Source organism: Scyliorhinus canicula, chromosome 1 (genome assembly GCF_902713615.1).
Source record: "Scyliorhinus canicula chromosome 1, sScyCan1.1, whole genome shotgun sequence".
In the NCBI taxonomy this organism is placed as follows: Eukaryota; Metazoa; Chordata; class Chondrichthyes; order Carcharhiniformes; family Scyliorhinidae; genus Scyliorhinus; species Scyliorhinus canicula.
In genome coordinates this window covers 295,350,924-295,378,290 of record NC_052146.1, presented here as the reverse complement: position 1 = coordinate 295,378,290, position 27,367 = coordinate 295,350,924, and the positions used below count along the sequence as shown (strand labels likewise).

Here is a 27,367-nt window from a genome sequence, read left to right as displayed (position 1 = left end):
ACATTCGGAAAGCAGGCACTTCACATATCTAAATACCTTGGCTTGGAGATTATTTAGCAGTGACGGGTCTCCATATATATTTAATGTCTGATCAATAAAAGATTACAGCTAGGTACATATTCTTTATTATCCTCAAGTTCAACCTTTTAAGATGATTATTTTCAAGGGACTTCAAGTTTAGACAAGTTATCTTATACAAACTATAGTTCAAGGCAGTGGGGAAGTTACATCCATTTTCTTTAAATATAAATTTAGAGTACCCAATTAATTTTTCCAATTTAAGGAGCAATTTAGCACGGCCAATCCACCTACGCTGCACATCTTTGGGTTGTGGGGGTGAAACCCACACAAACACGGGGAGAATGTGCAAACTCCACATGGTCAGTGACCCAGAGCCGGGATCGAACCTGTGAGGCAGCAATGCTAACCACTGCGCCACCGGGATGCCCCTAGTTACATCCATCTTTTGTGCGTATATAATCACCCTCGCCACACCATTAAATAGAAATATTCTTTAAACCATCAGATCATATGCTATGTCTCCAAAAATTGTAATCTTAAAGAAAACACAGTGGTTGTTCTTACCCCAAGCTCAGTGGAAAGTATCAATGCTTTCCCTTTGCTGCTTAGGTCTTTATACAGTGCTTCTATTTCATCGTGGTATTGCTGAGTCCTCTCTTCTGTTGTTTGGGTTTCCACAGAAAAGAGCATGTTGCCAACTCTGGTGACAAATAAATGACATGGGGAGCATTGAAAGGAAAGTACTCAAAATGTATTGTATTTCTTAATCACTTTAGAGTATAAGTCAGTTAATAAACAAACATTGATTTAATTTTTAAAAACTCATATATGGGATGTAGGCGTCCCTGGGTAAGCCAGCACTTATTACCCATTCCTAGTTGCCCTTGAGAAGGTGGTGGTGTGCAGCCTTCTTGAACTGCTGCAGTCCCTGAGGTGTAGATACACCCACTGTGCGACTAGGGAAGGAATTCCAGGATTTTGTCCCAGCAACAGTGAAGGAATGGCGATATATGTCCAAGCCAGGAGTGAGTGACTTGTCAGGGAACCTCCAGGTGGTGGTGTTCCTATGTATCTGCTGCCCTTGTCCTTCTAGATGGTAGCGGTCATGGTTTTGGAAGGTGCTACCTACAGAACCATGTTGAACTCCTGCAATCCTATTCAAACATGGACAAAAGAGCTGAACTCCAGAGGCGAGGTGAGAGTGACTGCCCTCGACTGCCAGGCTGCATTTGACAGAGTGGCATCAAAGAGCCCTAGCTAAACTGGAGTCAATGGGAATCGGGGGGGAAACCCTCCGCTGGTTGAGCAACAAAGGAAAATGGTTGCGGTGATTGAAAGTCAATTGTCTCAGCACCAAGACATCAGTGCAGAGTGTCCTAGGTCCAACCATATTCAGCTTCTTCATCAATGACCTTCCTTCCATCATAATAATTTAATAATAATTATAAGGTCAGAAGTGGAGATGTTCACTGATGACTGCACAATGTTTAGCAACATTCACCACTCCTCAGATACTAAAGTAGCCCATGATCAAATGCAGCAAGACTTGGACAATAACCAAGCCTGGGCTGACAAGTGGTAACTAACATTCGGGCCACACAAGTGCCAGGCAATGATAATCTCAGCTATAGTGAGGTCAGCTGCTAAGTAACCTTGGCAGAACCCAAACAAAGCAGCAGTGAATAGGTTATTGCTGAGGAAGTGCCACTTGATAGCACTTTTGATACCTCTTCCATCACTTTACTGATGTTAGAGAGTAATCTGACGGGGCAGTAATTGGATTTGTGCTGTTTCTTGTGTACAGGACATAACTAGGCAATTTTCTACATCTTCAGTTAGATGGCAGTGTTGTAGCTGTACTGGAACAGCTTGGCTAAGGACACTAGCAAGTTCTAGAGTACAGGTCTTCAGTACTATTGCGGAATATTGTCAGGGCCTATCGCCTTTGCAGTATCCAGTGCCTTCAGCCATTTCTTGATATCACGTGAATCAAACTGGATGAAGACTTACATCTGCGATGCCGGGGACCTCTGGATGAAGCACAGTTGAATCATCTACCATCATGAGCCTCAACTATTGTGCTGGGCTCCTTGATGGAGGTATTTGTGGAGCCTCCTCCTCCAGTGAATTGCTTACTTGTCCAACACCATTCACGGCTTTATGTGGCAGGGCTGCAGAGCTTAAATCCGTTCTGTTGGTTGTGTAATTCTTAGCTCTATTCATTACTTGCTACTTGCGCTGTTTGGCACACAATTAGTCCTGTGTTGTAGCTTCACCAGGTTGACATCTCATATTTAGGTATGCCTTATGCTGTCCCTGGAATGCAGTCGTCATTGAACCAGGGTTGATCTCCTAGCTTGGTGGTAATGGTAGAGTGGGGGATATGCTGGGCCATGAGGTTGCAGATTGTGGCTGAGTACAATTCTGCTACTGCGGATGGCCCACAGCACCTCATGAATGCCCAAACTTGTGTAGCTAAACCTGTTCTGAATCTATCCCATTTAGCATGTTGTGCCACACAACACGTTGGGCAATATCCTCAATGTGAAGACGGGACTTGGTCGCTACAAGGACTGTGCAGTGGTCACTTCTACCGATACCGTCATGGACAGATGCATCGGTGGCAGACAAGTTGATGAGAATTAGGTCAAGTGGTTTTTCCCTCTTGTTGGTTTCCTCACCACCTGCCGCAGACCAGTCTAGCAGCTATGTCCATTTGGACCTGACCAACTCTGTCTGGGATGCTATCACTGAGCAACTCTTTGTGATGGACATTGAAGTCCCCCACCCAGAGTGCATTCTTACCACCCTCAGTGCTTCCGCAAGTGGGGTTCAACATGGAGGAGTACTGATTCATCAGCTGAATTGGGGGATGATATGTGATAATCAGCAGGTTTCCTTGCCCATGTTTGACCCAATGTCATGAGACTTGATGAAGTCCTGAGTCAATGTTGAGAACTCCAAGGCAATGTCCACCCGACTGCATACCACTGTGCTACCACCTCTGCAGGGTCTGTCCTGCTGGTGGGGCAGGGCATATCAAGGAATTTTGAGCAATATTACCGAACTAGGAACTGGCTAAACTTGTACATCGGTCACATACTGAAAGACGAGAAAGCAAGGGCAATTTTATTCATCAATCTTGCTGAATTGAACCCACGTTTCAATGGCCTAATCCTCAGACAGATCACCAAGGCACAAAATTCAGAGATGAAGAAAAGTGCATGGATTCTTCCATCATAAAATCTGATTGCCGTGTGGAGTTTGCACATTCTCCCAGTGTTTGAGTGGGCTTCACCCCCACAGCCCAAAGATGTGCAGGTTAGATGGATTGGCCACGCTAAATTGCCCCTTAATTGGAAAAAATTAATTGGGTACTCTAAATTTTTTTTAAAATAACATCTGATTGTATTTTCAATAACTCTATGTTCTTGCCTCACCTTTTTACATGTGCTATTCCTATTCAATTCTAACTACAACATGAATAAAAGACAAACTTTGCGCTAATTATATATTCACTTGTCAAGTGGTCAACCAACCTGTCGCCCGTTATGGTAATGGTGAATCCATCAAACTCCTTTCCTTGATTTTTTAAACTGGGCACCTTTGTGTTTACTGTGAAGCCATCCCTAGTTTTGCTGTTGAACTGCTTCCAAAAAAGAAAAGATGTCAACATTACCTTTGGTCATTTTCAAGTTGTGATCAAACTTTTTAAAACTTGCACCTTTCAAAGAATTCCTTGCCTCCTCAATAAGCTTCAAATTAGAATGAGGAGCAGGAATTGTCCCCATAGTCCCTCAAGCCTGTTCCACCATTCAATACAATTTTGGCTGATTTTCTGCCTCAAGTTCACTTTCCATCTGGTCCCCAGATCCCTTGATCAAAAATCTGTCTATCCCAGGCGTGAATACACTCAATGTTGGAGCAGCCATCTGGGCAGACAATTCCAAAGATTCACAACCCAAGTGAAGACATTTCTCAACTCAGTTCTGGCTGATTGACCTTTTATCCCTGCCACTATGTACCTGTTCGAATATATATCTGTTATCTCATACAAATAATATTAATTTCATGATGCACTGGTTACATCTGCAAAAAGCTGAGGTGTCTCAGTTGGTACATTTCACTAACATGGAATTTAACCATATTAATTTGATCAGTTGGAGATCTGATTTGCTGAAATTGCACAACGTTTAAGTGTTGGCTCTTTGCAGCTAATGAACGCAAGGATTACCAGTTGGTCAAACACCTTCCAATAATCCATCTTGGCAAATCACAGATTCACAGAACAAGCAAATTCATAGCAAAATATTGACTATTTGCATCTTCTTTGAGAGTTTAGCACATGTTAGAAAAAAAAGCTCAGTCTCCTCATAATTCGGAATTACTGGAAAGACAACTCTTGTGGAATTTCTCCTCCACCATCTACTGTTTCTCCCCAGAGTGGACTCGTAGTGTGAATGAAATTAAAAATTGCTTATTGTCACGAGTAGGCTTCAATGAAGTTACTGTGAAAAGCCCCTAGTCGCCACATTCCGGCGCCTGTTAGGGGAGGCTGGTATGGGAATTGAACCGTGCTGCTGGCCTGCCTTGGTCTGCTTTCAAAGCCAGCGATTTAGCCCAGTGTGCTAAACCAGCCCGTGTTCCCAGGCCTCAGCCTCATGATTTGATTGCTGTTCCCAAATTTCCAATTTTAATATTTTTGAAAGGGAGGTTGTAAAAACCAATGTGAACTCAGGTCTCTGCAGTGAGCTGGCAGTTGCTTTTAAATAAGCTGAAAGTCATTTTCAGATTCTAGGACATTGGCGTCTGTACTACGTCATTCCAGCTCCCTTATCCCAGCAGCAGGCTCATAGGTCCTGTTGGATGTTATATTGCAAAAGTTAAATGCCAGCTCATTGGACCTGAATTAAAATAAGGTCCAGAGTCATGCATCCTGCCATCAGGGACTCATTCAAACACATATCTTAAATGAAATGCAGTTGTCACATCAATATCTAATGTTCCAAGTCTCAAAAATAAAATAAAATAATACTTTTGACGAATTTACTTTCATAATTGGAAGGAGATCTTCAATTTTTTTCACTTTGTCCAGGGCATCTCTCACTTCGGAAAGGCCTTTGGGATTATTCGCACTGGAAGAGAAAAAGGAAAAGTTGCTTCCATTATAACTGGAGTCATTTCTCCTTGTCCTTTTCCTTATCCCAATCACTATGAACGACTCGGGCTAAAAAGTCAACGAGTGGGGATATTGGGTGAGGACAGGGTAGGGCTCAGTTGTGATATTCCTTTGGTAGGATAGCTTGTCAACACGCAACCATATATGCCCAGCAATCGCTAATGCATTCAAGCAAGGAAATGGGGAGAAATTTGGCAAAAAAGAAAATTTTAAGTATTAAATCAGTCAGGTTTAGCAGGCATGTTCAAAACCTTGGACCCATTATGGAAAAACATACCACATAAGCCTGAAAGTTGTTAGAGAACTGGTTGGGTTTTGACAATACCCCAACTGCCTTCATGGTCATTTTCGAGTGCCAGCCACAAATTACCAGACTTAATTAATTCAGTTTCATCACTGCCGTGGCGGGCCTTTCTCTGGGGTGCTAACCGTGTTCCCTGACCCTCCAGAATATAACTCTTGTATAAAGCTTTGAGTGGGGTTTGAACCCTTGGCCATCTCCACCACTCAACATTGGCTGTCTAAAAGCAGTTTGTTTACATATTGTGAGAGGAATCAAGAATTATTCCAAAAACAAGTAAAACCTTTACCACAGGATTATATAAATAATTGAAATGATAAAAGCTGGTTCCAAAAAGTCTAGCCTTGAAGTTGTTAACTCTCAAAAGTCCAACCAGTGTCATTAATAGGGAAAACAGCCAATAGAAAAATCAATGGACAAGTCTGAACGTCACCAAGATTTCACTTTTGCTTCTGTTAGAGATGCAAGATTAGATGAAAGGTACTTGGTGTCTTGAGTCCCCGTTAACACAAACTCAACAACTGCTTTACAGACAAGGGTGCAGAATCCAGAAACAAAATACTGTAAACCGAACATACCACTTTCCAAAACCTGGCACATCCATCAATCAGGTTCAAAATTACAGGACCTTTATCGTATTAAATATTTTATTTAAAAGCACTCCCTCAGAGAAGACGCTCAGGGGAAGAAGCAAACCTATGGGAATCTGCAGGTGATGCTGGACCAGCTGCTGCAATTCTGTGGAGAGTGGGCAGTGAAGTAAAACGGAGACATGGGGTTTTTGGTTGTGTCAAGAAGTTAAAGGGAGAGTATCTTTTCTATAGTTTAAAGTGCCAGTTGCCTACCAAATAGCTTTTAGACAACATTGCATTTTCTTTGTTAGTTAAGTCTTAAAACTTAAGATCTAGCCATGTGACCCTTTCAGTTGTTCACAGCGAATTTAAATCCCTTGTTAAAAGTTATCAATCTCCAGAGGAATCGGAACAATTGAAATAGCATTAATAACTCCTCCGCACTTACAAAATCGTAAAGTAAGATAAAGCACCCAACAGAGTTGCCATTATACTTATACTACTGTAAATCAAAAGCATCCACTGTAGTTACAGATCTCTGCAAACAGCCAGTGTTTTAGAAGTGCTGTTGTTAATCTTTTCTTTGATAATAGGATAACTCAGCATGAAAGATTAGCCTGCAATTCTTTAACCCAATCCAGCAAAAGAAAAGAGAAGTTAATTACCCGTGATAGACAAGAATTCTGTCTTTTATAAAATTAAGTGTCTTGTCGAAATATGCCAGGTATCGCATATTAATGATTTGACCCCTAAGAAAAAAAGAACACAATTATTTACTGTCAGTATAAACACTGCACAATAGGATCTGCAGAACACAAGAGTTTTAAATATTTCAACTGAGGTTATGTGAAATCAATAAATAGACAATCACGTAGAATCCTCACATAAGAGGTTTTGGAGGTTCCCAGGTACCAGGAAATCACTTTATCTGAAAGTAAGCCAAGAGGGCTAGATGATCTATTCTCGGTATTTAGATGGTGTACAAGAAGTACACCCATCTTAAATTTTCTGTCCTCGCACTCACTTGCTCTCATCATCAAATATGCCAGTCCTGGATCTCACCAAGTTGAGTACCACAGGAGCAAAATTGTATTCCATCATCCAGTGGTGCAAGCTGATTAATACAGACCAAGTTTTGTACACTAGTTTCGTGGGCCACACAAGTAATATACCTTGGTTGGGGACTAGCTGAATTTAAAATCAATGTTCCCATTCACATGCACATATCTGTGGTCACTGACACCGATAAATCTTGGTGTTCTGAATTTAGGAACTGTCGCCATCCAGCCATTTCTGTACCTTTGGGCTCACATTATTTAAATAAACTAGCGAACAAGAAACATAAACACAAGTGGGGCTGAGTTGACTTGGCTTCAAGGGTCGTAATGGAGTGTATATATAATTAATATGCCAGTCAGGAGACTCCGATTTAGTGAACCCAGTAGCTGTAGCAACAGATTGCTCCAAGGACAACAGGATGATTTCTACATCTGTCCCCCCTCTCACCTCCACTCGCTCCAAAGCAAGCAAGTAGGATTAATAAATTAAGACGACCTCAGAACAGAATACAAACATGTTACAAGTCAGTCTATTTTTTGAATCTACAAAGAACAGTACTTGGAAAAGTTTCAACAGTTACCATCCCTGCAACCCCACATTTTAACTCCTTCCCATCCTCAATAAGCCAATTCATCCGGCTGAGTATCACAGAAGCAAAACTGGGTTCTGCACTTCAATGGTGCATCAGTCTTGGCTCAATGCCAGCACTCATTTGAGCCAGAAGATTGCGAGTCCCTTCCAGTGTTGGAGGAACTATCTTTGAGATGAGACATTAGGACAGGTAGGACTTCAGTTTATCAGGAGAACATAAATATCCCTATAGTATTATTCAAAGAACATGGGAGCTCTTAGGTGTTTTGGCCAACATTTATCTTTAACCTATATCACTAAAAGTCTGGTCACTTATTTCACTGCTCCTTTTAGAGCTTGTGTGCTCATATTTGTAGCCATGTCTCCCAACATTACAATGAGTATACTTCAAAAGTACTTCACTGGCTGTGAAGCACTTTGGGAAACGCTGAAGTCATGAATGGCGCTATAAAATTGCAAGTTTTTTCTTTGTAGCTTCTATGAAGGGGAAACATTTTTATTTGTAACAAAGTGGTCTTTTGCTTTAAACTTCCATGCCATCCATTCACAATATGTTTTCATGGAGAAAATAAAGTCAAGAGAAAGTTACAGAAAGCAAAATAATTAGAAATGGTCAAAAACTGTTTAAAATTTCCATGATTTCAAACAGTCAATTTCACTGGTTTCATAAAATGAAGATGTACCTGATGAGGTTTATATGATTATTGAAGCCCCTGCTCAGGCTTTGAGCTGGCATCTGGTCCAACCATAGTACTGGTTGGTCAGGATCCGCAATCCTATGGTTGAAATGCAAAGAAAGGCGGAATTAACTTATGAAGTAAACCCAAATGGTCCACAATCAACCACTTATCGATATCGCCAGCTTCTTGCAGTGACATTAAGTGCAAAGTGAGACAATGTTTTCTGTAGCTGCAGCAACAAGAAGAGACGATTTACCTTCTTGAACGCAAAAGCACTGCCCAGCTGAGGGTTGGCAAGACAGTGAGGAACTGGAGGATTCCCAGCATGAACCAAATAGGCTTTTGACTCCAACATAACCCTGAAGATCAGTGACATTTAGATGCAGACAGCATTTAAGCAGTATCAAGATAGCAACAATTGAAGCTGGTAATGGTGTTTTCCAAGAATCCTTGGGACAGCAATGAAATCACATTCTTCATTCCCTCATGAAAACAGAATATCCCACTCAGCAAGGTGTCATGGCCACCCGTACCAAGTCATTACCTAACCTCACAAATGAAGAGTAATGTGCTACTAGACTATTGTTCAACGAGGTCATCACATCAAAGCCCAATCATGTCCTTAACCAACATCCACATACTTTAGCCACAAGTGTCACTCAATAGAAATCTGGAGCAGCAACAAGGAGATTTCTCTACTCCCACTCCCTCACCAGCTCTGCATTCTACATTTCAATTGTACCAGTTAGTTGATCATAGCTTTTCCTGATTGAACACGTGGGCTATAAGTTTACATTTGCTAATATCACGCAGATCCTGGATTAAATTTGGGAACTTACTGATTTTCTGGCCCAGGACATCATCTATGCACTGCATCATGAGGGAAACTCCAGTGAAACTATTCCACAGCTTCACGATCATGTCAATGGTTGGAAAAATGGATCAAAGGCACCATTTTGCGGGAAGATTCCAAGTTTTGACAATCAGTTTGAGTTTGCACTTAGTTTTACAAATATTTAAATTTCAAAACCCATGGTATAATCCACGATAGCAGTGGTTAGCACTGTTGCTTCAAAGCGCCAGGGTCCCAAGTTCTAATCTTGTCTTGGGTCACGATCTCCGTGTGTCTGCGAGGGTTTCCTCTGGGTGCTCCAGTTTCCTCCCACAAGTCCCGAAAGACATACTGTTAGGTAATTTGGACATTCTGAATTCTCCCTGTGTAACAGAACAGGTGCCGGAATGTGGTGCCTAGGGGCTTTTCACAGTAACTTCACTGCAGTGTTAATGTAAGCCTACTTGTGACAATAATAAAGATGATTAAAATCCTCATCTTAATGCATATCCCTACATGTGGTACAGGACTGATAAAATAAAGAGCTATAAAATAGGATTCCTTGAGCAAATCAAGAGCATTGCTATATTGTCCATCAAACGTGTAGAGCGATGACAACACCAAATGATAGAATTTGTATTATGGATTCGACATTTCATGCTAAAATTGGCCAATGTCCCAGAAACAGGCTTCCAGATTCAACTGTTGTTTGTATGTTTGGATTTTAACATAGTTCACGGCTATAGTTATTTAGTCACAAGTATATTTTGTTATGGGCAATGAGAAATATGTTGTGCTGGAAAGATTACAAAGGTACAACTCCCTTGTCATTTAAAATTCTATCATCTCAGTATGCCATTACCTCCTCCATTTCACAGCAATATCAAACATGTCCTTCCACTGCATCAATCTGGTTTTGCCATTCACACGGATTTTTGAATTTGACCATGCTCGATGCACAACCTGCATAATTTCTAATGTTGCAAGTCCCATAGCTGTAGAGACACAAAATAGTTGTAAATTAAAACAAAACACATTCTGTATAACTATTCACAGCTTTTTAAAATTGGTTTGTGTATTTTATTCCTTAGTTCCAAATCTTCTGCATTACACACCTTTCACATGTGAAGCTAAAATAACTATTCAACTGCAGGAGCCCTCCCATCCAAGTTTGATCTTAGTCCATCATCTCTCCTTTTTAAGCAATGGTCGTTTTTAAGCAATTGGAAACCCAGTGATTTCTTCCACATGACATCCTTTGCTCAAAAGTTCAAATGCAGCTACCTAAGTTGATATCAGTTATTGTATCAGATGGTGCACCAACCCGGGAACCCAGGTTAAGTCCGCCGTGCATTCTACACAATATTCAGTGATGTTCAGCAAGCTTCTTTCTTCGGTGTCTTCTGAAGATTCAACAAGAACTTGTGCTGTCACTTTGCAATACTTGATTGAGCATTCAGAAGGGATGCGTGCGTTTCCTCCGGGTGCTCCGGTTTCCTCCCACAGTCCAAAGATGTGCGGGTTAGGTGGATTGGCCATGCTAAATTGCCCGTAGTGTCCTAATAAAAGTAAGGTTAAGTGGGGGGGGGGGGGGTTGTTGGGTTACGGGTATAGGGTGGATACATGGGTTTGAGTAGGGTAATCATGGCTCGGCACAACATTGAGGGCCGAAGGGCCTGTTCTGTGCTGTACTGTTCTATGTTCTATGTCCACAATGGAGAGTACAATCACTGTAAACCAAAAGTTACACATTCTCTCTGCCACCATTAAACGAAGAATTATTAATCTTACAGAATTAAAACTCAAAACAGCCAAGGTCAGACCTTTGGTAAGAAAGCCAATCATAGATTGAAATCCAATTATGTGAAGACAAAATATTGTTGTTTTTTATTTTTAAACATATGAAATACACACAAAAAGAAATTAGTCTTTTTCAGATTTACAAAATTCATGATCGTAGGAACCGAAGAGGTCTTGATGACAAGGATTCAACAAAAAATACACTTTACCAGTAGGATGTTACTGCAAGTGTGGATGGTTAGAAACAAGACCAGACAGAATTTTGGGGCTAAATGGGTCTATCAAAATATTCTGTTCACAAACTGCAGAGAGTGCAATTGTGCATAAGTGTACCGTGATGTTAGGCACTGAAAACTGTTCATTAAAAAACACGAGACATTGACCACTCCTGTACACAGCAAACATTTTAATAAGTTTTCCTCTTTCCTGGGGCTGGTTTAGCTCACAAGGCTAAATCGCTGGCTTTTAAAGCAGACCAAGCAGGCCAGCAGCGCGGTTCGATTCCCGTACCAGCCTCCCCGGACAGGCGCCGGAGTGTGGCGACTAGGGGCTTTTCACAGTAACTTCATTGAAGCCTACTCGTGACAATAAGCGATTTTCATTTTCATTTCATTTTTTCATTTTCTTATTGCTGACATTGGGGAGGAGGAGATAGAAGCTGAGGTGATAGGGTCCACAGCCTGACCCACCAGGACACTAAGATTCACTACTGGAGCTGCTTCAAGAAGCAGTTAATCTTCCGGGGTGAGGAGACAATGGCCCAGGCCCTGCTGGCTGCCACCTTTAACATGCACAATAACACAGAGTTAACGGTGGGTACAAGTAAACCCAAACAGAAATCTGAGTGCAGTTCCATTAGGGGCCAGTATTTCATTCAAGCAAGCCCTTTCCAGCAACTCTTGCAATCGAATTAGGTATTGTTTGGGAGATTGGGGGGGGGGGGGGGGGGGGGGGGGGCGGGGGGAGCTCAGATGCTAGGCCTCTCAGCCTCCAAAAGTCATGCCTGGGCAATGCAGCAAATATATATAAAAAAGAAACTGGACTTGCTGCATGTCATCATCTTGCACATTTTGAAGGAGATGCTACAAATGAATACATGAATTTAACGGTCACTACTACGTGCAACTATTCACTCAAGTTGGAAGGTGGCAGGTGCTCATTAACATATTGCTTCATCAGCCTGACTGCCAACAAGTGTATTCCAGTGAGACAAAAAAAAGACTAGATGGTGAGCCTTTTCTACCAATGAAACTCAACGGCCCCACTATACCCACAGAATTTAAAAATTCCATCTTGCTTTTTTGCAGTTGACTGCAGCAACGAAGACTGAGATAAAGAAAAATGCCTTGACTGAGTTGGGAGCCTTTGGAATTTGCCACTCCAGGTAGTTGTTGATGCTCAGTCACATGCTCAGTCGTATACACAAGACAAGAGATTTTTGGTTACAAAGGAAATAAGGGATTAGAGATAATGCAAGAAAGTGGGTTTAAGGTTGGAGATCAGCTATGACCTTCTCGATTAGTGCAGCAGGATGAAACGGCCAAATGGCCACCTCCTGCATCTTTTGCTTTTGATGTTAAAGGGGTACAAAATGTTCAAGAGCTGGAGCAGATCCAAGTGCAAACGAGTGGGGTCCGACGTGGCTCAAAGAGCACGTCAGAATATTCTGAAACACACTTCCTCAGATCAAGCATCCTGCAGCTTACCTCTATGTATTCTTTTGTTTGGAAGAAAGCCAGGTGTGTCATATTGCATAAGAGAACCCAAGCGATCTGCTGTGCAAATTAGCTCTTGGACTTCTACACTATAGCTTTCAAACTTCTGAGGTAGAACATCCCTGTGAGTAACAAAAACACAACTTTGCAATCAAGCAGAGCACATACAGGGAGTTGATAAGTACAAAAACATCAACATAAATGAACTTTTGGGAATCGCAAGCGGTGATCAAAAGAGCCATTTTTTTCTTTCCTTTCACCAAATCAAATGATCCCCTCCCCTCACCGAGACATTGACAGCTTTCCAAAGTTCCAGCATCTGGGACAGCATATTTTATCAATACATTTTCTTTCCAAGTCAGGAATGCCAACATTATTTGTGTATTTACTCAGCACATTTGGAACATAGGATCTTCGGATTGGCAAAACTTCACTCTGCACTAACTCTCTTCATTGAGCATTCATGGAACGCCCTAAAAATCCGATTCTAAATAAGCTGCAATAAATCTATCCAGTCCACATTCATCTCCCTTCAAGCTGCACAACCTCAGTGCTCACAGCCTCCAGTTCAAATACTGAATCACTGCATCTTAATTTCCTTAGCATGTTTTGATGGTGCTCTAAAAATGTCTTTCAATTCTTCTAAGACACAAGTTATTAATTTATTTCAATCCCTTGCAATAGTTAGCCCCGTCACCCCAAACAACTCAACCCTTAAACATCATATACACCCAGTTCAAAGTCTGACTGAGGAAGCAGAAAAGAACCAATAGCTTGACAATACACAGCAGTAATTTTAGTTTTAAAATCAAACTCACTTTATGTGAGGCTGCAATCCTGGTTGTTCTTCATAGTCTTCTATAAGGAAGGGAAGGTTTTTGGCCCAGTGGTCCTTGAAATTCCCAGGAAGGTCAAAGTCTATACTGTACTCCGTCATCGACAGATCGAGATGTGCATGTAAGTAACGTGAATATTCTGCAAAGGGTTATGAGCAATATGCAAAGTGCTTAGAAAAACTTCCACGCCAATTCAAAACATGTTCAGATTTCCCACAAAATTCCAGCCCATATAATGCATTAATTGATGCATGACTGATTACTAAATGCCGCAACAGGCTTTGCTGAAACTTGTGTTCACACCCTCTACTGCAATTTCACCTGCAATGAAGAGCACCAGTGGAGTGGTAACTTTAACAGCACTCATGGCAATCCAACAAACTATGATGAGCACAGGCATGAGGGGCTGAACAGCTATCTTCTCTGCTGTGCTAGTCTATGATTCTATGATGAAGTAGGTTTGCACACACAGCAAGTTTAACCTCAGCTGTGTTGCTGTGCAGAAATATCAAACAAGTGCTTATCATAAAGGATGGAGTAGAGAGAAAAGAAAAGTCAGACAAACAACCACTGCTGTGTACGCTTGCACAGCTCATGGTATTAGCAGAGGCATGTCAGCCCTCTTCCGATCTCAGGGATCATGTGAGGCACAAAAAGGGACAAAGTCGGAGTAGGAGAAACAGCAGCAGCTATTATATGTTAAGAAGCAACAAAACACCACTACCCTGTCATGTGAGAGTACCTTTAAGAAATGGGTGTGTATATAAATATCTGTAGTGAGAGTGCCTTTAAGAAATGGGTGTTTACTACTGCAGTGATGTCAGAGAGAGTGGGTGGAGCTGGGCTGTCTGTCAGCTTTTTACTTTAGTTTTTGAGCAGGCAGCAGGATGTTTTATAGTTTTGTTTTCAGTGTTGGAGCTGAAGCCAGACAGAGCAGGTGTACTGCTGATCTCTCTGTCATCAAAAGATTATCTCTTGATCATTTGGTGAATTCAGAATTATAAATGTTCTCAATAGTGAATGTAAACCTAATGTGCTTCTGTTAAAAGGTGTTTCTTCTGTCTTCTGGTTGTTGTTTGAGAAGTTATTAAAGACTGCTTAGTGTTGTATACTTTAGGGTTCTCAAAGCACTGGCCCATAACAACCCTGATGGCGCAGCGATTTACATAGATCAAAAATGTCCCAAATTCAAGTAGGGTTTGCAATGGAAACTTTATCATTAATCTCAATACTCCAGGCTAAGAAAAAAAAAATCCAACAGGGTTCCTATTGCCATTGGCTCTCAAGCAACTCTTCGTGGAATTACATGTTTTTTAAAACTTCATTAATGCGGGTGTTGCTGGTTAGGCCAGCATTTATTGCCCATCCCTAGTTGCCCTTCAGAAGGTGGTGGCGAGCTGCTTTCTTAAACCATTGCTGTTCCTGAGGTGTAGGTACACACGCTGTGCTATTAGGGAGGGAGTTCCAGCATTTTGACCCAGCGACAATGAAGGAATGGGGATATATTTCCAAGTCGGGATGGTGAGTGACTTGGAGGGGAACCTCCAGGTGGTGTTCCCAGGTATCTGCTGCTCCTGTCCTTCTAGTTGCTGGCGCTCTTTGGTTTGGAGGGTGCTGCATAAGAAACTCTGGCTAGTTCATGCAGTGCATCTTGAAGAAGGTACACACGGCTACCACTGTTCTTCGGTATTTGTGGAGGGGGTAGCGATCAAGCAGGGCTGCTTAGTCCTGGATGGCGTCAAGCTTCTGGAGTGTTGTTGGAGCTGCACTCATCCAAGGCAAGTGGAGAGTATTCCATTACACTCCTGACTTGTGCCTTGTAGATGGTGGACAGGTTGGGGGTGGGGGGGGGTCAGGAAGTAATGCTACTGAATGTCAAGGGGGAATGGTTAGATCCTCTCTTATAGGAGATGATCATTGCCTCGCACTTGTGTGGCACAAATGTAACTTGCTACTCGTCAGCCCAAGCCTGGATATTGTTCAGGTCTTGCTGCATTTGGACATGGACTATCGGAGGAGTCACAAATGGTGCTGAACATTGTGCAATCATCTGTGAAAATCCCCACTTCTGATCTTATGGTGGAAGGGGTGTCATTTATGAAGCAGCTGGAGATGGTTGGGCCTAGGACACTACCCTGATGCGCTGCAGTCGAGATGATTGACCTCCAACCATCACCCTTTGTGCCAGGTATGACTCCAACCAACGGAGTTCCACTGATTCTCACTGACTCCAGTTTAGCTGGGGCCCCTTGATGCCTTACTCGTTCAAATGCCGCCTTGATGTCAAGGGCAGTCACTCTCACCTCATCTCTGGTATTCAGCTCTTTTGCCCATGTTTGAACCGAGGTTGTAATGAGGTCAGGAGCCGAGTGACCTGGTGGAGCACAAACTGAGTATCCGTGAGCAGGTTATTGCTGAGTAGGTGCTGTATGATAGCACCGTTGATGACTCCTTCTATCACATTGCTGATGATGGAGAGTAGACGGATAGGACGGTAGTTGGCTGGGTTGGATTTGTCCTGTTTCTTGTGTACAGGACACACCTAGGCAATTTTCCACATTGCCAAGGAGATGCCAGTGTTGTAGCTGTACTGGAACAGCTTGGCTAGGGGTGTGGCAAGTTCCGGAGCACAAGTCTTCAGTACTATTGCCGGAATATTGTCAGGACCCATAGCCGTTGAAGTATCCAGTGCCTTCAGCCATTTCTTGATATCACGTGGAGTGAATCGTATTGGCTGAAGACTGACATGCTGAGGGCCTGTGATAGATCATTCACTTGACACTTCTGGCTGAAGATGGTTGCGAATGTTTCAGCGTGGTCTTTTTCACAGATGTGCTGGGCTCCTCCATCACTGAGGATGGGTTTATTTATGGAGCCTCCTCCAGTGAGTTGTTTAATTGTGCATCACAATTCACGGCTGGATGTGGCAGGACTGCAGAGCTTAGATCTGATGCATTTGCTGTGGAGTCGCTGAGCTCTGTTTATTACTTGCTGCTTATGCTGTTTGGCACACAAGTAGTCCTGTCTTGTCGCATCACCAGGTTGACACCACATTTTTCGGTATGCCCGGTGTTGCTCCTGGCATGCTCTCCTGCACTCTTCATTGAAGTAGGATTGATCCCCTGGCTTGGTGGCAATGATAGAGTGGGGGATATGCCAGCTATGAGGTTGCAGATTGTAGTTAAATACAATTCTACTGCTGCTGATGGCGCACAACGCCTCATGGATGCCCAGTCTTGAGTTGCTAGAACTGTTCGAAGTCTATCCCATTTAGCACGGTGGTAGTGCTGCACAATGGAGGATACCCTCAGTGTGAAAACTGACTTTGTCTCCACAAGGACTGTGCGTTGGTCACTTCTACCAATACTGTCATGGACAGATGCATCTACAGCAGTCAGATTGGTGAAGATGAGGTCAAGTATGTTTTTCCCTCTTGTTGGTTCCCTCACCACCTGTTGCAGTCTCAGTCTAGCATCTATGTCCTTTAGGACCCGACCGGCTCGGTCTGTGGTGGTACTGCTGAGCATGACATGTGCCAACATTTATACATGATGGCCACCAGGGTGAATTACAGGATGGTAACTGACAGCCATGAAACTGCTTTCAGGAGAAAGGAGCAGCAAAAAACTGGCATAAACATTTGAGAAGAAATAAAGGATGAGAATTGAAAAAAAGTCAGGAGAGAACTTTGTAAACTAGCATTAAGTAGATCATTTAACTGAAATGAGAAGCTAATCTCGTATATTCAATGATCAGTCCACAGCTGACAATGTTCAATCTCCATCAAAAAGTGATGGAGGGGATAATTTGAAAGACAAAAAACAATTTCCCCTCTGCACATGATCAACAGCTACATAAGAAAATATAGAATGGTTACAGCCAACTCTCTGAAAAGAGCAATACAAAAGCAAGTTCTGCAGAGTCATATGGACTCGAAACATGAACTCTGTTTCTCTATCCACAGCTACTGCCAGACCTACTTAGCCTTTCCAGCATTTTCTGTTCCTATCTCTGAAAGAGCAACTTGGCTAGTCCCAGAGTCCTACAAATTGTCCCTCTTCAGCGGCTTATCCAATTCTCTTTTGAAAGCCAGACCTGCATTTGTCTCCACCACATTCTCAGGTAGTCCACTCCAGATCAATTGCTACATTAAAGAAACTTTTTCTTCATGGTGTTGGGTTTTTTTGCCAACCACCTTAAATGACTGTCCTCTGGTTCTTGAACATTCTGCCAGTGGGACCGTTTCTCTTTCTGCTCTATCTAGACTCATGCTTGTTAATCTCCCAATCAAGTTGTCTCTCAATTCTCCAAGCAGAGAGACCTACGTTTTTCCAACCCTACATACATAAAGCAGTCTCTCATTCCTGGAGCCATTCTCGTGACTATTTTCTGTACCCTCTCGAAAGCCTTCACAACCTTCCTAAAGTGTGGTGCCAAGAACTCCAACTGAAGCTGAACCAGAGATTGATCATCATAACTTCTCTGCTTTTGAACTCTATGCCTCCACTTAAAGAGCTTAAGATCCCATGTCTTTTTAAAAATATATATTCATCAGAATCTTACATTTTAGAACAAAGTTACAAAATAATACCGTAGCATTAAGAGGAAAGGAAAACAACTTGGCACACACGAGTACAGAATGAAACAGGAGAAACAACATCATAATTCGATATCGGTACAGACTTGAGGCAAAGCTAGATGCTCATATGCCCCCCACCAAGGACCGAGGGAAACAGGGATGCCCACAGCCATCATAAGTAGTCAGGATAGGTTTCCTGCAGCAAAATTGGACGCGCACCAACAGAAAATTCCCTCGGCCCCAGTAACACCACAGGTGCCAAGCCATCTCTTTCAGATATCAGACCCACCTGCACCCATCTAGAAGTCATGAGCGGATTCAACATACCCAAGCCTACAATAACAAAAGAAAATACACAAAAACCCCAGTTCTAAGGGGAGTACATGTATATTCCGTCACACAATCTAACCTGACCCAGAGCAGAAACAATATAATTCCATACAATTGAGAAGGGAGGTAGCAACATAGCCAACTTACTCTCAAACCGAGAGTCCCCTGTTTAAGAAGAGGAAGAAAGAAAGTCGAGAAGTACCAGAACTGACCCGACAGATAACAAGAGCTCAGGACCCAGCAGAGGCCCAAGCCACCGCAGCACCTTTGAAGCACCCACCAAGGGGAATAAGCCACTAGACTCACAAGGCGGCAACTCACCCTCCAGTGGAACCATAGGATACCCATCAAGCACAGGACTAGGATAAAGACAATCATTCCGGTCCCAGCAGAAAGAGGGCCCCGTCCAGAGAAGAGGAGGAATTTTGTGTCCTGGGAGGGAGGGCTAACTCCTTCCTTCGCGGCACCACCAGGGCGTCCACCCCATCAACTGAGCCTGACCAGGAAACAAGCCAGCACCAAGCTTGTTCGGATGAGAAGAAAAAAGAAAAGAAAAGAAAATCCCAGGGAAGGAACACCCAAACCAACGCCAAACGACCACCGTCGCAGGAGTACCCGAAGCAGTCCCACCCCGACGCAACCAGATCACCACTACCAATCCAACTTCACCATACGCCAACACCAAATTTCACGTTCCAGTAGTTTGAGGGAGAAGCAAAGAGAGAGAGACCCAGTGGAAGATTCAACCTTCAGGGCTGCCCAAAACGGAAGAAGAAGGAAGGGAAAACAAGAGGCATCAAAACTAACCCTTTGGTAATCGAAGGATCAAAATCCAAACCAAACCCCAAACCTCAGAGGCAACCTGCCAACACAAACCAATGAGGAGAACCAGCCACTCAATTAACAAAAGGGTGCCACATCCACCGCAGTGGGAAAACACAGACTATCTATCAAACACAGAACTCAGCACCTCCTCAAGTTCATTTCAACTTCATATCCATTTTGCAACTTCCCCTTCTATTCCATGGGCTTTAAGATTCAGCCAAATCTATTACATGGCACTTTATCAAATGCCTTTTGGTGTTAATATACACATCATTTACATTACCCTCATTAATCCTCTCTCTAACCTCACCAAGAAACTCTAATCAAGTTAATTAAGCACAATTTGCGATTAACAAATTAGTATTGGGTTTTCCTAATTAATCTACACCTATCAAAGTGATTGCAAATGTTGTCTCATATTATAGTTTTAAAAGCTCTCCCATCACTGGGGTTAAATTGACTGACTGCAGTTGCTGGGTTTATCCTTCCATCATTTTCTTAAAAAGGATGAGAAGCATATGCTATTTCCAGTCCTCTGGTTCCAACAGTGTCTCTGAGAAAGATCAGAAAGTTATGGACAGAGACTCCTCAATTTCCAGCCTAATTTCCCTGCATATCTTTAGATGTATCTAATCAAGAATGGACGAATATCAACTTTATGTACAGCCAGTCATCTAATAACCTCTTTTTACAAATTCTTCGTTCATTCAAATACTGACTCTTAGAACATAGAACAGTACAGCACAGAACAGGCCCTTCGGCCCTCAATGTTGTGCCGAGCCATGATCACCCTACTCAAACCCACGTATCCACCCTATACCCGTAACCTAACAACCCCCCCCCTTAACCTTACTTTTATTAGGACACTACGGGCAATTTAGCATGGCCAATCCACCTAACCCGCACATCTTTGGACTGTGGGAGGAAACCGGAGCACCCGGAGGAAACCCACGCACACAGGGGGAGGACGTGCAGACTCCACACAGACAGTGACCCAGCCGGGAATCGAACCTGGGACCCTGGAGCTGTGAAGCATTTATGCTAACCATCCTGCTACCCTGCTGCCTCTTTCACTGTGACTTTGGCAATCTCTCCTGGCTTGGTAAAGAAACATACAAAATACTCATCATGCCCTCTGCCACCAGGCATAGATCCTTCTTTTGGTCCATAATAAGCCCGTTTCCTCCTCTTTCTAACTTCTGCCATTGAAGGCTTTTGGGTTCCCTTTTATATTAGCTGCCAGCTCCTGCTCATTTTCCTGATACCTCACTTGTTTGATTTTCTAATTTCCCCTCTGAACTTTCTATATTTAACCCGGTCCTCACTTCGGTTATCAACCAGTCATTTGCCCCTGTTCCTGCCTCATCTCGCTCTCTATTACTTCCATCAATCAGGGAGTTTTCATGCAGATAAGAAAGGTCTGAAGAGGTTGTTAACATTTAACAGAATTATTTAAGGAAGTACCGCTCTTAAAGTATAAATAGCTTGTGTTTTGATTTGTAACAAATTCCTTAAGAACAATGGAATAAGCAAATTTTATAATGTAACAAATCTCAATGGACCAGTAATTAATTTAGTTAATTAATGCAGTAAGATTACAGAATACAGTACCTGTACTGCATTCCAATATGCTGGGAGAAATACCATCAAAATACCCAGAATGGTTTCAGTATGTAGGCCTTTGCATCAGAATATTAAATTAATGGGGCAATATGGTGGCTCAGTAGTTGGCACTGTGGCCTCTCGGCGCCAAGGACGGGTTTGATCCCGGCCCCGGGTTACTGCCCGTGAGGAGTTTGCACATTCTCCCCGTGGCTGTGTGGGTCTGACCCCCACAACCCAAAAGATGTGCAGGATAGGTGAATTGGTCATGCTAATTTGCCCTTTAATTGGAAAAAAAGAATTGGGTACTCTAAATTTATATTAAAAAGTATTAGAATTAAAGCATTGCAACTCACCTCTGAGATATTTCACTTTGAGATACTCCGAACTTGCCTTCTGACCTGGAAGTGGGTCATTTAACATCACTTTAGTCTGAGCTTTAATTCCCTCATAAAACTGGCCCATTGCAACGTGGCCCAGTCCTCTCATGTACTGGCAAACCTCATTGTAGGGTTCCAACTGCAGGCATCCCTACATTTTGTTTTTTAAAACAGGAACCAAGCATATTTGCTGAGTTAATTTCTTAAGTTCCATAAATTCTGTGGCAGTAATTGTAGAAATAGATACTTGAACAACATTAAACTGATCCCTAACCCCTTCACTGTACTTACACAAAGAAACTGGCAGTAGCAGTGTTGACAAAATGGAGGAGTTGGTAAAGCATGCATTAGCATGCAGGAGTTGGAAAGACATTAGCATGCAGGAGTTGGAAAGACATTCAAACCAAAGAAAATTTGTTACCAAGAAAGAAGGTTGGAATATATGCCAAGTGACATGTAGCCCCCAAAATTTAATGTTTCAGTTAACTTAATATGGCTTTTGGACATTACTATAGCATACAGTAGTGCTGCAAATGGTTTATGTTAATGTGTGGGCACCTAAACATACTTCATTCATGTATAACGTGGGGCTGGTAGAGTTACAGCATACATTTGTGAAGAAATGTAAGTGTTGTTGAGAAGGTCACCGGATGCAGAAAGTAGCAATGGAAGGAACAGAGAAGTAACCACTTAATATGCAAAATTCTTGATCAGCTAAAATAACTGAAAGGGGAAGGTGATTTATAGACTGACAATACGTTTTAATAAGGAGACAAGACGTAGACATGAATTAGTACAGTGAACTAAAACCAATTGAGCTGGTATAAACAGATAAAATATCTGAAGGAAAGACAAAATAGGTGACTAACAGCAGAATCAACAAACTATATGGATGGAGTGGCAGAGTCAGGAGAAATGAGTAGAGAAATATATCAAAGAGCCATCTTTAGCCAATGGATCAATTTCAGTTCCTATACTGGTGGCGGGGCAAGAAAGAAAAGAAGGGACAGGGAGAGTTGACAGTGGAAGAGTGGAGGGCATGCTACCAACTTAAGCAAACCTGACATTATGGATCTGTAGGCAGAACATGGTCACTTTGGAGCACAACCGGTTGTTCGAATACACAATCGGTTGTTAGAATAATTAGGTGCTGGAGATGGAATGCAACAGAAAGTGAAGATGAAAAATGTTATTCAACAAAGAGGAGATTGTGAAGGAGCAAATGCTTGGAAGAACAGAAGATAGATAGATCTATTGTTCTTCAATTCCTATTTTCATAAAGCTTTCACAGCTCTTGGGCAAGCAGACACTTCTGTCATGCTTCAACCTCAAGCCAGATATGGATCTGTGATCGGAGTTAATAAACATTTGAACACAGTGGAGCTGATGGTTTTTTTGTTAGAAAAACGTTTTAAGAGATGCAAAGAAAGCTGAAATATGCAGAGCACGCAACTGAATGCAAAGATAGACATGTGAGATGCCTACAGTGGAAATTAGATGTTCCAGATTTTCAGAAACATGAATATGAAGATTTTTAATGAGACTGGAATTGAGAAACGGAAGGGCTGATGCAATCATTAAGAGAGTTGAGGGTACAGCATAGAAAGCCTCACGGTACACAGCTAAGCATCACACTAACAATTCAGGGACAAACTGCTGTGCAGTGGTTTGGAGGGGGTTATACACTCTCAATTTCACCAGCTGGACTATTGTGGAGGCTAAAACCACACTGATACTCATACAACACTGGTTGAATGAGGAAGGAAGTAACCGTTTTTCCTGTTGGTGAGATGCATACAGACTGTGTGTTTAACACCAGACTTTAAATGCATTGTCAATCAGAATTTAAGACAAACAACATGTTTTCATTTAATCTCCAAACTGGAAAGCCGGTTTTCACTTTCCAACATATCGATAACAAATGGAGATTTAGTGCCTTTGATATTTACCAATGAATCTAAACTCTAGTAAAGTATTATGCGTTATGCCTCGTTCATAACCTTATGTTGACATCAATTTTGAATATAAACGTAGGGAGGCTATGCTTCAGTTGCACGGGACACTGGTGAGACCACAGTATTGGTCTCCTTATTTAAGGAAAGATGTAAATGCATTAGAAGCAGTTCAGAGAAGGTTTACCAGACTAATACCAGGAATTGGCAAGTTGGCTTTTGAGGAAAGGTTGGACAGGCTAGGCTTCTAGCTGCTGGAATTTAAGAAGAGGAAAAGGAAGCTTAATTGACACATTGACAGGATGGATGGAGAGAGGATGTTTTCTGTTGTGCAACAATCTAGACTTAGGGGTCACTGTTAAAAAATAATGGGTCACCCATTTAAGAGAGATGAGAATTTTCTCTCTCAGAAGGGTCGTGAGTCTTTGGAACTCGCTTCTTCAAAAGGCTGTGGAAGCAGAGTCTTTGGATGTTTATAAGGCAGAGCTAGATAGATTCTTGATAAATAAGAAGATGAAAGGTTATGAGGGATAGGTGAAAAGTTACAATCAGATCAGCCATGATCTTTTTCAGTAAGCCCATTCCTGCTCCTGAAACGTACATATGCTCGTAATCCATGATGAATATCATGCACCAAGGGGGAATAACAGCACAGACAATCGACATGGAACGAAACACCTCCACTCCCAAAATAGACTGGTCACAAAAGACCACAACTGCCAAAGAGGCAATTCAGTCTGCACCGGAAAGCTTTGGGAGATTTAAATAACAAATGCAGGCTGAGCTCAGTGTCTGGCATTGTCGAAACCTTGAGATGTGATGAGAGATTTGTAACCCACACGGAGATGTCATTACTCTGCTAATTTCCATATTCCCTTTTTAAAAGGAAAATTCTTCACCCAACCCCCCCCGCCCCACCTTCTGTCATTTAGAACATTGCAAAGTAAACTTGGTGCCAGATACAAGTCACATTTTTCACGTCAGTGCCATCCAGAAAAAGTATTTTGGCCAAATGACTACGACAATTCTTAAAAGAATGGTGAAATGTGTTTAAGTTTTTATTCATACTCAAACTTTGACCTTTTAGCCTCGACTGGGCTAGCCTTTTGCCTAAGATCAAGCGTAGGATCAAACCAAAGATCAGGTGTAATGTCTTTTCTTGTCAGCTTAGATCTAGTATGTCCCTCTTTGCCACAGAAGGCTGTGGAGGCCAAATCACTGAGTGTCTTTAAAACAGAGATAGATAGGTTTTTGATCATTAAGGGGATCAGGGTTATGGGGAGAAGGCAGGAGAATGGGGATGAGAAAAATATCAGCCATGATTGAATAGCAGAGCAGACTTGATGGGCCGAGTGGCCTAATTCTGTTCCTATATCTTATGGTCTGTGAGGACCATGAATTGGTTTGAACTTGAATTGTTTTTTGTAACAAGCAAGGAGATGAATTACAAGCTTGCCATGTCCACTCTGTCCTTTTGCTTTGTAACTCTGAGAAGGGATAATATTTTTAAAAATCAGAAAAAATTCCAATTCATGGCAACATGTTGAAGGGCCATTTGTTTTTTTTTTACATGGTAATTGTGGCCTTGGCTACGCTGTTGTGAAGTGCCAATGGGAAAGCACATTCACAGGAAGGAAAGAAAAACAAAATCAGATAGAGCAACGGTAATCCAGAACACTTTGTAAATATCAGCAGCAGCAACAAAGATAGAGCCATGAAATAAAGCCTTTGGAAATAAAACCTTCTGATCCCGTTGGCCCAGAGTACGCCATGCCAAAATAGTGAAGGGGGTAGGGATTGGGGAAACCAGAGTAGGAGGAGATGAAATGAATCGAAAACAACTTTACATCATTTGAAAAATGTACAATATCTTGAAATATCCTATACCTTAAAGTCCTTCAAGGCCTCTTGGAGACTACCGTGATGATAAAGCATCATTCCTCTCAACTGGAGAGACTGAATGTGGTTCTGATTCAATATTAAAGCCTTTTGGAAACTTTCCATAGCTGCTTCAAAGTCACCCAGCTCTCTACAGAAAAATGCAACATCACAACAGAATCACAACAGTTAGCCTTTAATGCTAACTTTTCCAATTATATATCCATTACCCACGAACTTGAAAAAGTTACCACTGTCATGAGTAACTTATGGCAATTAAGACGGTGGTCCAGTTATATCAAAAGACATTTGTTAGAACAAAATAGTTTTGACTATGAAGGACAAACCCTGAAGGTTAAATCAAGTATGAAGTTGTCCAAATAGCATTTAGACAGTAGGTGCTTCACCTCCATGCTGGCTAAAATTTATTTCCAACTGGCGCAAAAGTCCGAAATGATCCTTGAAAAGCTTCGAAGAGAATGTTAAAATGTCAGTAGTGAATCAGCAATTGCATACATGCACAGGGTCTTGGCTGAAGAGCAACAAGGAGCCAGGAATGTAACTCTTAATTTACTGTGCCTGCACCACTCAAAGGATTGCACAGAAACCAAAGCACAGCATCCTAATAATTCTTTACAGTTCAACAGACTTTATTTTTCTCTGGTATGATCTTAAACACTTAGGCTGAAATAGAGAGACCCATCCATATCATTCAATATCAGTAGAGAAGTAATCCCGTTACCTATCATGCTTCAGTTTTACCGGTGTATGTTAATTCAATATTCTGAACTTGTGGCACAGTCGTTTGCATTGCTGCCTCACAGCGCCAGGGACCCAGGTTCAACACCTGCCTTGGGTCACTGTGTAAAGTTTGCATGTTCTCCCAGTGTCCTCGTGGGTTTCCTCCGGGTGCTCCGGTCTCTTTCCACAGTCCAAAGGTGTGTGGGTCAGGTAGATTGGCCATGCTAAATTGCCCCTTGATGTGCAAGTTATGTTATGGGGTTACGGAGATAGGACAGGGGAGTGTAAATGGGTAGCTCATTCAAAAGGGTCGGTGCAGGCTCGATGGGCCGAATGGCCTCCTTCTGCGCTGTCGGGATTCTATTAAAGACTTTGTAATGGTTTTCCTGCCTAATTCACCTGGAGAACACCCAGACAATACAGTTGAAGAAAGCAGCTGTATGCTCCAGCTGAACTGGGGTCCAAACCTGTATCATAGAATCCTTGAGTTTGCACCAACCCTCCCAAGGAGCATCCTACCTAGGCCCAATCCCCTGCCCCTATCCCTGTAATACCATCTAACCTTTGGACACTTGGGGGCAATTTAGAATGGTCACCTAACCTGCACATCTTTGGACTGTGGGAGGAAATCGGAGCACCCGGAGGAAACCCATGTAGGCACAGCGAGAAAGTACAAACTCCACACACACAGTCACCTGAGGCTGGAATCAAACCCAGGTCCCTGGTGCTGTGAGGCAGCAGTGCTAACCACTGTGCCACCCAAAGGGTACTATGTACCCAAAGCACTCGGTGAAAGTGACAGATCTACATCCCTTGTACTTCTGTTAAGAAGGGAGCAGACAATGAGCAAATAATTAGTTCAATCTAATTCAACTTTTAATGAATATCATTGTTCTTTTATGCATAACTTGAACACAAGAATATTACAATACCATAGCTGTGGCCAGGCATATTAAAAAGAAAAAAAAAATTAAAATCATAGGCATGGTACTGCAAATTATTTTTCAAATTGAACTCTGGCGAGTGAAACATCAATGCTCTTAAGGACTATAAACAGCAATTCACCACTGAAAATAAATATTAATGTACTTTCTGTACTTCAGACAAGCAGTCCTGTGTTTCCCAATTTCCTTTTCTTTTCCACCTGTTTACCATCTAATTGGCTCATTAACCTTACATGCAAAGTTTGCACAACTAGTATCAAAGCTGTCAACATTTTCCAAATATCAAGAAGCTCAGAGGAAAGTTTAAGATCCATCACGGATGACAAGCCCAAGACTGAAAAACAGTTAAGAGATACATGATAGTTCAAGAAATGGTGATGAGGCAAGTTCAAACTTGTGGGCACTAAAGTCTAGGAGGTTGAAATGAAAATCACTTATTGTCACAAGTAGACTTCAAATGAAGTTACTGTGGAAAGTCCCTAGTCGCCACATTCCGGCACCTGTTCGGCGAGGCTGGAGGAAGACAGATTGAGGAAAAGTTTTTTAAATC

General features: G+C 42.2%; 1 protein-coding gene across 5 annotated transcripts in view; it reads right to left on the bottom strand.

Moving 5' to 3' along the window:
- Window positions 1–27,367, bottom strand: part of ttc13 (tetratricopeptide repeat domain 13) — a 74,042-nt gene that overhangs the window by 20,609 nt on the left and 26,066 nt on the right. For 2 of the 5 annotated variants that reach the window (XM_038815590.1, XM_038815626.1), the window contains 10 exons: window positions 25,142–25,283; window positions 21,279–21,453; window positions 13,569–13,725; window positions 12,742–12,872; window positions 10,098–10,230; window positions 8,407–8,499; window positions 6,739–6,822; window positions 5,057–5,156; window positions 3,561–3,670; window positions 586–721 (listed from right to left, as the gene is read on the bottom strand). In XM_038815590.1, the coding sequence (XP_038671518.1) occupies window positions 586–721; window positions 3,561–3,670; window positions 5,057–5,156; window positions 6,739–6,822; window positions 8,407–8,499; window positions 10,098–10,230; window positions 12,742–12,872; window positions 13,569–13,725; window positions 21,279–21,453; window positions 25,142–25,283 (1,261 nt within the window). The remainder of the gene's footprint in view (window positions 1–585; window positions 722–3,560; window positions 3,671–5,056; window positions 5,157–6,738; window positions 6,823–8,406; window positions 8,500–10,097; window positions 10,231–12,741; window positions 12,873–13,568; window positions 13,726–21,278; window positions 21,454–25,141; window positions 25,284–27,367) is intronic. The other 3 variants (XM_038815598.1, XM_038815608.1, XM_038815616.1) reach the window with 3 other exon arrangements.